The sequence below is a fragment of the Gymnodraco acuticeps genome, unplaced genomic scaffold (assembly GCF_902827175.1).
Source record: "Gymnodraco acuticeps unplaced genomic scaffold, fGymAcu1.1, whole genome shotgun sequence".
Lineage (NCBI taxonomy): Eukaryota > Metazoa > Chordata > Actinopteri > Perciformes > Bathydraconidae > Gymnodraco > Gymnodraco acuticeps.
In genome coordinates this window covers 132,706-146,122 of record NW_022991973.1, presented here as the reverse complement: position 1 = coordinate 146,122, position 13,417 = coordinate 132,706, and the positions used below count along the sequence as shown (strand labels likewise).

At 42.6% G+C, this 13,417-nt stretch overlaps 1 protein-coding gene across 1 annotated transcript; it reads left to right on the top strand.

Annotated features, from left to right (window-relative positions):
* Positions 1-995: 995 nt before the first annotated feature.
* gmpr (guanosine monophosphate reductase) lies at positions 996-6,988 on the top strand. The gene is made up of 9 exons (XM_034200946.1): positions 996-1,304; positions 3,854-3,973; positions 4,283-4,366; positions 4,476-4,649; positions 4,737-4,818; positions 5,458-5,564; positions 6,129-6,171; positions 6,265-6,424; positions 6,543-6,988. Exons 1-9 carry the CDS (start codon positions 1,218-1,220, stop codon positions 6,724-6,726), a joined length of 1,041 nt encoding a protein of 346 aa, XP_034056837.1. The 5' UTR covers positions 996-1,217; the 3' UTR covers positions 6,727-6,988.
* The last annotated feature ends 6,429 nt before the right edge of the window (positions 6,989-13,417 follow it).

The following is a 13,417-nucleotide window of genomic DNA, read 5'->3' as shown; positions in this document are numbered from 1 at the left end:
TGCATTGCATTTTTAAATAATTATATAATGGCTTCTCAGTGCCGTCTTGTGAGTTGTATTCTGTATTTGTTACATACATTCTTTACTTAGGAACGTTTGAAATTTCACATATGCGTATATAATATTCCAAATACAATAAGAGTAGATAATTGTTCTTTGTAGATTACCTGAAGTTAAATACTAAACACCCTGAGACATGGTTACTGAACCTTTCTTAATGATAGTTTGTGTATGATGCGGTTTTTCAAACACAAATGTTTAACTAGTTAAAAACTATTAGATCTGCTCCCTCTCCCATGTTGAAAAATCCTGAATCTAAGTTTATACAAATATTTTTCATTATAAAATGTTAACTGCTGGTCGCAAGATGTCTCCTAATCCACTTCAGTTATATGTGAGTGGAGGTGAAAAACAAGCCTGTTTTCAACAAAATGGTCACAGTTGTTGGTGAACTACATGGTTAAAATAAATGACTAAAGGATTTTTCTTTTATTTGGTATGCATAGTTGATGTCATAATAACAGATAATATATGGCAGAGCAGCAGAAACATTAACAATTAAAAAAGGAGACCCATTTAAAAACACATTCAAAGAAAAGAAAAAACTGAGCATGATGTTCCCTATAGAACACTCACCATGACTAATACATGACTTTTCTATTGATCTAACTCTGGATCTCCCTCCCTCTTTTATTCTCTGTCACACACCACCACCCCCCCCCCCCCCTCCTCTCTATGTGCTGCCTTCCATTAGCGTATGCAGCAATGCCCCGACTGGACAGCAGGTGTGCCCTTTAGCAATGCAGCACACATCCCACTGCAGTGCTACCATGTGTGTGTGTTCAAGAGAGTGTGTGTGTAAGTGTGTGTGCATCAGGCATGCCAGCCAGCCTGTCCACTGCTGCTCCTGCCACTCTGCTGGAGGAGAGGGGGGGAGAGAGAGAGGCCGCTGGAGGAGCAGAGGGAGAACGAGAGGGGGATAGAGAGATAGAGGGTGAGAGAGAGAGTCCAGGCCCAAATAAAGCCATGGGGGCCGGGGCTGGGCTGGGCCCCCCACTGCTATAAATACGCTGGCCGTCTGGAGGTTCGGGTTTGGTGGTTGGGGCTTGGGACCAGTCACCACCTCTGCTGCAGCAGTCTTCCTCAGGAGCGTCTCCTCTTTGTACTCCTCATCCTCCTCCACCTCACTCTGGTCATCGTTGCTCTGGGCTGCCAAGATGCCTCGCGTGGACTCAGACATCAAGCTGGACTTTAAGGATGTCCTCTTCAGACCCAAGAGGAGCAGCCTGAAGAGTCGCTCAGAGGTCGGTACCGTTAGTGAGCTGATCATATCATCCAAAAAGCTATAATCAACTTCATTGATAGGACTGGGGTATTTCTTAGGGGCAGTGTAATCCTTTAGTGCTGCATTCAGGAAGTACACTTCTATGCTGGGTGACGCAATTGCAATATGTTAACTATTTATACATGGGGGAGGATGGTGGGGGGCAGCGTTTAGGGCCTTCTTACCCTGTTTGCTGCACTCGTGTTAACATTATTGAAGATGAAAATTGACTGACAGAGCAGAGGAAATGACATGAATTGATCTTAAGAGGATGTGTCACCGAAGCTGGAAAGCGCACACTGTAATTGTATACGCGTGTGTGCCGCTTTGTTGTCTTGTCTTGTGTAAGCCTGTAGATGGGCACTGCCATTGTACTTTGTGAGCAAACAAGCTACACTGAATTAGCATGTAAGAGCGGAGTGACCTTCTTAAAGGTGACACAGAACAAGGCTAGCCTGTGCGGACAGATGCTATAAACAATAAACTGTCTTCTCCAGAATAATTATGTGTCACTATATCAGTGAACTAAGTTCATGTGTGCTGGCACTAGAGCTTGAATTGAAGGGGTGGGAGTTGGCAATCTGAGGTCTGGTAAGCAACATGAGACACAGGACACTTCTCAGAAAACTGTTTAAAAATAGTACAGTGTTGCAGTCAACCAGTGCATATGCCACAGAGGTATCTGGATAACTGCTGTCGGCTGTGCGTGGTGATGAAAAGCTGGTTCGAGGGGCCCCCAGTGAATGTTTGCCTAGGGCCCCCACAAACTCTAGAATCGGCACTGTGGATAACATTATATAGATAAACACACTGATGCAGATAATAGCATAGAAAATACACATCACTTGGAGCAAGACGGAGTGCAGTAGAAGCACATTTTGTCATACAAGTTGAATCTCTCACCAAATTATTGAAATTTCACTAAATCCTCTTTTCCTACAGTCACTAAATAATAAAGAAAATATCTCAAATAACATGATTTCAGATACATATGATCGATGACTTCATTGCAGCATACTGAAACCACAGCCAAGTCTAATGACCCGTTCACTCCAAAAGCATCCATCTAACTGCTCTTGTTTGAATTATAGCTGCATTAAGTCCACCTGAGGGTATACAGTATGGAGAACAGATGAACAGCATCAATAACACGAGACCACATAGTAAAATGGTCGGTAATGACGCAGGGATGCACCACCACCGACCAGAAATGTTTCCCTTTCAATCTGGAATTTTAATTCAACTGTGAATTGTCACTGCATCATTAGAGTTAAAAGAAACACAGATATATTTAATTTGTTTTTGATCATTAATCATTATGTGGGTGTTGTGGTTTAATTAAAAATTGCAAAGATAACAAGTTCATATGCATCTACAATCTCAATCAGAGATCATTCAATCAATATTAAGAATAACTAGAGTCTATTGGATCTACTGGCGACTAGGCAGGAAAACCCTGCTGAGTCATTGTAGTTATTAAAAGGAAGAAGGGTATTGATTTATATGACTCCTCCTTTCTCATCAATATTCCTTTCACCACTTTGCTCTTCCTCCCACCATTATGAGTTATAGCCTAATTTTAGCTGTGGCTCTGAAAAAGATTCCACCGTGAAGGTTATGGCAGGGTACAAACTGTTCGCCTATTCCCACAGCTGAAGTAGTTTTGCGTGATAAATGTCTTGGCACTACTCTACTAAAGCTAACAGCACTGTGAAACTGTTGGATTTAAGCAAATGGAGTCAGTTTGAATCACTTTCCATTATAGTTAATGACAACCTATCCGACCTTCTGTAACCTGTAGTGATTATGTGTTATAATGACTCAAATATTGAGATCAAAGCATGTACAAAAGCCAAGTAGTGGGCACTGTAGCTACAAGCTACATGTACAAGATCGCTAACTCATAGTGTAACAGTATAGCACAAGAAGCAAAAAAGAGTCACAAAGTCAATCCACAGATTCAGTTATTTCCATTAGCAAAATGTATCCCTCATTTGGTAACATTAGCTAGCTTTTAGTCCTAGGCCAATTCACAGCCAAACACCCAATGGTGCATATCACTGCTTCTGAATTCAACGTTTCCTTTGTAAGAAGGAAAAAGATGTGTAACTTCTTTGTGACTTCGAAAAAAAACACTTTGTAAGTGGAAACTCCACCTTCGTGCATTGGTCAACTCATTTGAATACGATCTATTTATAGCAGATGTTTTTTAACAGAATCAACGCTAACACTTGCATCATCACGACAGATATACGTTCCTGTAAAAGGAGCAGTTAGTGTGGTACAGAGGGTCATGTTTGTGTTTGTTTCATGTAGCTTATCACATTACATAGCTAAGCTAACCATTGGATCTAAATGATTCAGCAGACCCCCCCCCCGTTAAGACTCGGAACATGAGCGACTTTAGCTGCTCCAGAAAATCTGCAACCCCTCTCCTCCAGAGAAAAAAATATAATTAAACTGTTAAATAAGCACTTGTGATTATTGTTCATAACCAAGTCTCCACAATGACTCTTTTCTCCCCCCCAGGTGGACCTTCAGAGGACCTTCACATTCCGCAACTCTAAGCAGACGTACACCGGCATCCCCATCATCGCTGCCAACATGGACACCACAGGGACGTTTGAAATGGCACAGGTCCTCAGCAAAGTGAGTTAACACTTTGACGTACAATCAGGATACATAAAACAGGATGTTGCAGGGAATCATGGGAAGAAGACATGAATTAGAAACGGTGTCCTAGAAGCAGTTAGACATCTGCTTGTGATGATTCTTTTGTAACACCTCAAAATAAATACTGTATAATAACGACCAAAAAGTTGAACAACATATTGTAACGGCCAAAATGATTCAATATATTGCGTTTAAAACCAAACTTCAAGGAAACCACAGTGACATCACAAATAAATCAAATGTAATTCTCTGATGTTGTTTCACTATCTTCCTTTCTCTCTTTAGCACACCCTCTTCACAGCCATTCATAAACACTACTCTGTGGAGGACTGGAAAAACTTTGCTGCTAAGAATCCAGATTGTGTGGAGGTAATATCACCAATGTTTGTTTCTCATAAGCATCAGGATAAAAATTACACACTTTTTAATTCACAAGGGTCTAAAAAACCCTAACCCAATGTTCTATTTCTCTCCCCAGCACGTAGCCGCGAGTTCAGGCAGTGGCGTTGCAGATCTGGAGAGGCTGTGTGCCATATTGGAAGCTGTCCCCGTCATAAAGTACATCTGTCTGGATGTGGCCAACGGCTACTCCGAGTACTTTGTGGAGTTTGTCAAGACGGTCAGAGAAAGGTTCCCTAAGCATACCATCATGGTAAGAGAGCCCTAACACCCTCTGGCTGACAATTATTGGACGTACTGTGAGATTGAGTCTTAGGGCTGATGCTGTCTCTCTTCACAGGCTGGTAACGTGGTAACAGGGGAGATGGTGGAGGAGCTCATCCTCTCCGGCGCTGACATCATCAAAGTGGGCATCGGGCCAGGTGGGTGTGCACGGCTGTCTGAGTGTGTGTGCAAATATTCTGAGGAGTGTGCAGACTCTAAATAAACCAACAAGTATACAGGCTTCACAAACACACACAGACACTACTGAGAAGGAGGGGCCAAAACGAACAGGATTGGCCTTAAATATAAAGGTTGAATTTGTGTACAGTGCTTGATTTGATTTGGAACTGATAGGGTGTTCTAAATAGAGTAAATGGTTTCATTGTCAGTAGAAAAGCCTTTGTTAATGCATCACAACTGGTTTTAGCAACCCATTATAAAATCACATTTTAATGGGAAGAAAGAACTCTATTGTCAATACCGTTATTTTGACAAATCTCCTGGCATTTAGATGCTCATATTAGATGGCTGGATTATATGAAGCATAGAATCTCTAAAATAAGCTGCTCTTTTCTGTATCTGTGAGTCTAGTTTTTTTATGTTGCTGCAACGAAAAATTTCCCAATTTGGGATCAATAAAGTACATCTTATCGTATTATCTTATCCAGCCTGTAGCAAATCCCCCTGAACCGACAGCACCAGAGCTTTAAGTCAGCAGGTTCCTGTAGCAGGATCTATTAAACACAGATGGGACAGTTACAGCTGGATTCCTCTAATGTGTGCACTGTGTGTTGCAGGGTCCGTGTGCACGACCAGGATCAAGACAGGAGTGGGCTACCCCCAGCTCAGTGCTGTCATCGAGTGTGCAGACTCAGCCCATGGACTCAAAGGACACATTATCTCTGTAAGTCCCACAACACATCACACACAAATAAAAGGGGACGGCCAGATTTACTGACGTGTACAGTATAGTTATTAAAACTATGAATGGTAAACCAACAAAAATGCGAAATGCAATCCTTCAACAGGTTATGCCTTTTATTGATGCATTGCCGCAAAAACATGGGTAAAATGTAGAAGATATAATAATGAAAATCACAAACAAAAAAGTTTGTTTGCATTCAGTTATCTTAAAAAGATAACTTTTTCATGTACAGTAAGGCAATTTAATTGTCTTTACAGCCTATTAAGTATTAGAGAATAAATAGTGTCCTCACATTTTTAAAAGGACCCTTACATTATAGCCTGAGTCATAATTGAGTCATAATTGTCAATATTAGTGACTCAAAGAAGTTACTTTACTGAAGCACAATGACAATATTGATTGTCCATAATAAACTGTTGCATAAAGGCTGTCATGGTTCAAATGTTGATGACATCCACTAGAGGGCATCCATAGAAAAATAATAAAATGTAAGACCTGTGATTCAGTGTGTTAAACCAATGACTGTGTATTTTCTCTATTCAGGACGGCGGCTGCAGTTGCCCAGGAGACGTGGCTAAGGCCTTTGGTAAGCATTCAACCTAAACACCTTCTTTTGAAAGGACTGGGCTGTACAGGTCTGCAAATCTAACATCCTGTTTTCTCTGCCTTTGCTTCCCAGGTGCAGGGGCTGACTTTGTGATGATGGGAGGGATGCTGGCAGGCCATGACCAGTGCACCGGAGAGGTCATCGAGAAGAACGGCAAGAAAGTCAAACTCTTCTACGGCATGAGCTCTGACACTGCCATGAAGAAATATGTGGGTGGAGTTGCTGAGTATAGGTAAGAGTCTGATATCAGAAGTTCATGAAGGATTCCTATTCTCCTTTAAATAACTTTTCATATGTGTTCAGCTTATTAACTGTTTTAACTACAATCCCCCTCTCTCTGCTCCACTCAGGGCATCTGAGGGCAGGACAGTGGAGGTTCCCTACAGAGGAGATGTGAACAACACCATCCTCGACGTGCTGGGGGGTCTCCGCTCCACCTGCACCTACGTGGGCGCCGCCAAGCTGAAAGAGCTGAGCAGGAGAACCACCTTCATTCGTGTCACACAACAGTCCAGCCAAATGTTCCTCTCATAGGGCGTACTCATGTCCACACACACACGTTGCATAGTATGCACTGTGTGGGTATTATGCAGAGTTTAAACGTCCAATCGTAGGACAGTGGTGTAACACATACAGGAGACACAACACACACTCACACCGACACTTCCACATGATTACATCAACTTGTTTCTCTCAGGATATCTGCCTTCAGAACATGTGTTTCCTGCAGGTTGTGATTAAAATAAACCTTGACAATAATTCTCCAAGATGAATAAAAGCTCTATAATCATCTCAACCCTACATCGAGTGTGTTTACATAGAGAGCCATGGCATGCTATTGAATGTACACCATTTAGTTTTCACATGAGCATTTCAGATCTGATATTTTAAAATACTCTTTTAACTCTTTAAACAATAATGTTAGCTACAGTGGGGCAAAAAAGTATTTAGTCAGCTACCAATTGTGCAAGTTCTCCCACTTAAAAAGACGAGAGAGGCCTGTAATTTTCATCCTAGGTACACTTCACCTATGAGAGACAGAATGGGGGGAAAGAATCCAGGAAATCACATTGTAGGATTTTTAATGAATTAATTGGTAAATTCCTCGGTAAAATAAATATTTGGTCACCTACAAACTCCACTATGGCCAAGACCAAAGAGCTGTCAAAGGACACCAGAAACAAAATTGTAGACCTGCACCAGGCTGGGAAGACTGCATCTGCAATAGGTAAGCAGCTTGGTGTGAAGAAATCAACTGTGGGAGCAATTATTAGAAAATGGAAGACATACAAGACCACTGATAATCTCCCTCGATCTGGGGCTCCACGCAAGATCTCACCCCGTGGGGTCAAAATGATCACAAGAACGGTGAGCAAAAATCCCAGAACCACACGGGGGGACCTAGTCAATGACCTGCAGAGAGCTGGGACCAAAGTAACAAAGGCTACCATCAGTAACACACTACGCCGCCAGGGACTCAAATCCTGCAGTGCCAGACGTGTCCCCCTGCTTAAGCCAGTACATGTCCAGGCCCGTCTGAAGTTTGCTAGAGAGCATTTAGATGATTCAGAAGAGGATTGGGAGAATGTCATATGGTCAGATGAAACCAAAATAGAACTTTTTGGTAAAAACTCAACTAGACGTGTTTGGAGGAGAAAGAATGCTGAGTTGCATCCAAAGAACACCATACCTACTGTGAAACATGGGGGTGGAAACATCATGCTTTGGGGCTGTTTTTCTGCAAAGGGACCAGGACGACTGATCCGTGTAAAGGAAAGAATGAATGGGGCCATGTATCGTGAGATTTTGAGTGACAACCTCCTTCCATCAGCAAGGGCATTGAAGATGAAACGTGGCTGGGTCTTTCAGCATGACAATGATCCCAAACACACCGCCCGGGCAACGAAGGAGTGGCTTCGTAAGAAGCATTTCAAGGTCCTGGAGTGGCCTAGCCAGTCTCCAGATCTCAACCCCATAGAAAATCTTTGGAGGGAGTTGAAAGTCTGTGTTGCCCAGCGACAGCCCCAAAACATCACTGCTCTAGAGGAGATCTGCATGGAGGAATGGGCCAAAATACCAGCAACAGTGTGTGAAAACCTTGTGAAGACTTACAGAAAACGTTTGACCTCTGTCATTGCCAACAAAGGGTATATAACAAAGTATTGAGATGAACTTTTGTTATTGACCAAATACTTATTTTCCACCATAATTTGCAAATAAATTCTTTAAAAATCAGACAATGTGATTTTCTGGATTTTTCTTTCTCATTTTGTCTCTCATAGTTGAGGTATACCTAGGATGAAAATTACAGGCCTCTCTCGTCTTTTTAAGTGGGAGAACTTGCACAATTGGTGGCTGACTAAATACTTTTTTGCCCCACTGTATATGAAACACGTTGCATGTAAACACACTCAGCAGGAGGAAGCTGGCCCTCATGCTAAAATCATTTGGGGAAAATGTTCTGCTGTACTGTTTGATACAATGAATGTGCAAATGAATATGCAAGACCCAGAGATGTCACCCTTTAACTATCACTGGAGAAATCATGCCGCAATAAACTGCATGCAGGACCCTCTGCTATTTTCCTCAGTGGTGTTGATACATTTGAAAGATATTCCTGAGGATTGACAACATAATGGTGTATCTCTCCTCAGTGTCTGTGTGCATGTATTTTGGGAGTGTCAGGAATACTGAGCCAAATCTTGACATCTGGATTTATGTGTCCCAATCGTTTGACATGTTTGATTTACCCTGCTGTGTGTATAAAACCGTCTCGTCTAAGTCCTGTTCTTTGATTCCACTGTGCCTGACATTTAAAATCAAGGGCATCTTGTGGCTTCTACCTCATTGAAGCTCTTTATTTCATGTAAAGAGGTTTTAACACTAATAAATGAAACATTTAAAAATACATACTGGAAAACACAGGTCCATTGTTTTTGCAATGAAGAACAAAATGGTGCAAATAAACCTGATTCATCAGAGAATGATCAGTGTGCTTCTTCCTGCATATACACTGTATAGTTTGGTTGATGTTTTCTAATTGAACATCAGGGTTGTGGGACAATACAAGGAACAGCTTATATCTAATTCAACAGCCATATTAAGGCAGTTACTTTTGAAAAAGAAAATGCAGCCAGCACAGCGAGCTAGAAATTCCTTTCAGTTAAGTGATGTGTATTTTGATAAAACATAACAGGCACTTTGTAAATGGATCAAACATTAATTATAGCACAGCACTAGGTTAAAATCAGCAACTTTCTTTATCTTTATGGAACAATTGTGCTGACATAGAAAGAGCACTAGAACATTTTACTCAAGTAAAACTAATACTAAAGTGAATATATTTGTACATAAAGCTTAAATACTAATGCAACAACATTAACTATAACTTACATTATTATAGAAACACTTGCAGCCTGTGCATAGAACTGATCATCAACTGTAACCAACATCCCCCCTGCTGTCTTTGACCAAAAAAAACACAGATAATCAAACAAAAATGACCTCTATGAACACCAAGGCAGCAACAAGTAATTTTAAGCTATAGTATCAACAGCAGAAAACTGTAAATACATTATAAACTCCACGATGGTTGCAGACACAAACACACAAAAGCAAGGACGACTAGTTGAAACTGGTCATGTAGCACACACAACAAATGCTACATGCTACGTTACTAGGCAACGCAGTTGATGCTGAGTTCAGTGAGTTTGTTGTCTTCATAGAAATAAAATGTTTTTATATCTTTGGTTGTTGTACTCACCTGCCTGAACGGTTTTCTGAGTATGATGCACCGTGTGCTCCTCCACCATCTGCTCAAGGTTCAAATTCATTAAAAAGAACAATTTATCCAAGCCTCTCAGACTCAAATTTCTCAAAGAGTTTAGAGAGTGTCAATACGAGCATGTTAGCATTTAGCATGTTGTCCTCACCCAGCATGCACCTGTTGTGTGTATATGATATGTCAATAAACCTTTGAAAATCTTGAAATCTTGAAAGGGATGTGCAAAATAGCCATAATATACAGGCTTTAATTAACTATTAGTAGAGAATAATGAGTAATGAATATACTTTATTACTCGTTTCCATTCATGTCAATTGCAGATAAATGTTTAGTCTTCTCAAGCATCCATCCATCCATCCATCCATCCATCTTCTCCCGCTTATCCGTGGTCGGGTCGCAGGGGTAGCAGTTCCAGCAGAGAGCCCCAAACTTTCTTTTCCCTAGCCACATCAACCAGCTCTGACTGGGGGATCCCAAGGTGCTCCCAGGCCAGCGAAGAGATATAATCTCTCCACCTGGTCCTAGGTCTACCCTTTGGTCTCTTCCAGTGCTGGAATTGGGCCGGTACTCACCGGTACGCAGTACCGGCACTTCTGGTTCTGACCCATGGAGTACCGGCACTTCTTGCTCAGTACCGGCATGCTGGCGGTACTCCGGTACTCATGCACCGTGCCAGTACTCAACACTCTCCCGCCGTTCTTATTATACATCCATATATATATATACAGCCGCCCGGTACTCAGTAGATGCGTCATGAGGTGCCGAACGGACATTCTCATCGCTCTAACCGCTGGAGTTTCACAGCGGCTGTCAGCTGTTTACTCCTGTCATTCAAACAGAACGTGCTGGAGAGGGGGCGGGGCTTATCTTCTCCATGTAAATACTGTGGTGGAAACGACTATGTCAAAATTAACCTATTTGACCGTGATTTAATAGTAATACACGTTTCAAACTAATAATAATAATAATGCCGAAGTAACAACATACTGAAAACTGTTAGTAAAACCATGTTTTAATGCTTTACAATTTACATACCTAGATGCACGTGTGTTGTGTTTATGCAGTGCAACTCCCACCCAGTGGGTGGCTATGTAGAGTGATAGAACAGAGCAGGCACGCCCCCGAGAGAAGGAAAGCAAGTCACGTCACAAATTAGCATTTCTAAAATGTTAGCGTGGATTAATAAAAGTGCAAAAAGACAGCGGTTGTCGCCGGAAGAAACTTCAAATACAGAGAATGCTGTGCCTGTGTTGGAAATTGTGTCTGATGGGGAGCTTTCTTTGGTTGATCCTCCTGCTCCAAGTTCTAGTGCATTAGCATTAGCACTAGCTCCGCCGCCTCCTCCAGAGCCTCTAACGTTAGCTGCTGCTGGCGCAACTGCCACCACCAACACCGGGCAAAGCGATGCACCTGACTGCTGGACAACGGACCAGGTGCAATATTTTTGCAAGACCAATGTATGGCTCCTTCTTAAAGATAAGAAGCTAGGATGTCGGATATGCAGAGATGTCAAATCTTTGGGAATACACACTGGACAAGGACTGAAACTGTCAACTGAATGGGGTGAGTGTGCAGTGTCTCATTTCGGTGTTGACAAGGGCAAACAACAAGCTAGCCTGAGAAAAAAAATCAAAGAACATAAAGAATCACAAGCCCATGTAAAAGCTGCTGACATCCTTACATCTGCTTCACGTGAAACTATTCAACATCAAGTGCAGTCTATGCATAAATCTGAATTAGACACCACTATCAGAGTTTTTCGAACGGCATATAAAATTGGCAAACATAGCCGGCCATTCACAGACATGCCAATTGATTTGAATGTACAGAAACTGAATGGGCTGAACGTGGGCAGGGTTTTGCACTCCAATAAAACCTGTGGCGAAATCATCGACCACATAGCTCATGAGCTGAAGAAAAAAATGGCAAAAGACATTACAGAAAACCAAAGAAAACTCTGTGTTTTGGTCGATGAATCTACCACTATTAGTGGTAAAACGGTGCTTGTTGTGTGTCTACGCTCAGCATTAGCTGATGCTGAGCCCGAAACGTTTTTTTTGGGAGCTGATCGAGTTGGATGGAACAACGGCGTTAATGGAGTGTCTTGGAAGAGATTTTAACGAGGACTTTTTAGGTCAGTGTTTCGTTTCTTTTGCATGTGATGGGGCTTCAGTCATGCTAGGGAAGAGAACAGGCGTTGCTACCCAGTTGTGTAGTAAATTCCCAAGCCCGTTTGTGTGGCACTGCTCCAATCATCGTCTAGAGCTGGCAGTTGGGGATGTGGTCAAGGAGGTCTCAGGGCTCAATCATTTCCAGATCTTTTTTGACAAACTCTATTCCTTGTTCCATGCCTCCCCCAAAAATCAGAGGCAGTTAGCGCAGTGTGCGCAAGCAGTCGGACAGCGTCTCCTGGTGATAGGGCGTGTTTTGTCCATCCGCTGGGTGGCTTCAAGTGAAAGGAGCGTCAGAGCAGTCTAGGAAAACTACTGAGTGCTTCATGATCACTTCACAAATGCTGCAAACGACACGAGCAGGGATTCCAGAGACAGAGCAAAGTACAAGGGCCTGGATGATGTGCTCACATCTGCAACGTTTGTCAGCAATCTGGGACTGATGTACGATGCGCTCACAGAGCTCAGCGACCTCTCTCGGCAACTCCAAAAAAGAGAGATGACACTGCCTACAGCAGATAGGCTCTTAACTCGAGAAATACGAGTTTTTGAATCCATGGTCACCATGCCTGGCCCACACATGACTACAGTTCATACAGCTCTAGCTGAGAAGTCCTTCAAGGGTGTTGCCCTGCGTGAGAATGGCAGGCTTGTACAGATTCATGCAGGTCAGTTTTTCCGCAGTATGGTAGAGAATCTGAGACACAGAATGACTTCCACAACCTCCTCTCATGTCAGCACAAGAGAAATCCCATTACATGGCCGGGAGGCCCGGGACAATCAGCTAATCCAGGACATGAAAGTTATCCATCCTGGAAGTTGGCCTGAAGAGGAGTTAGACGTACAGTATGGGGACGTAGAGGTGCTACGTTTGTGCGAAGTGCTGAAAGTGGACAGAAGAGAGACTGTTCAGGGCTTTCGCGAATACAAGGAAACCAGGGCATCCCGTACACCTGCTGCCATGGAGCCTCTACTGAAAGCAGTCCGAACCATCGCTGTCTCCACTAGTGAGTGTGAGCAGGCATTCAGCTGCATGAACGATATCCTTACTGCAAAAAGGAATGCTCTCTCTGTCAGCCGACTGTCCAGCCTGGTTTTCATTAAATGTAATGGACCATCACTAGGACAGTTCAATCCGGAACAGTATGTGAGGTCCTGGCTGGCAAAGGGAAGGAGAAGTGCTGATGAAAGATTCTGTCCAGCTCCAGCCCCTGATACTGATGTCCCCAAGGCCTTCTGGAGCCTTTTCTAACAATGTGAAGTATATTGC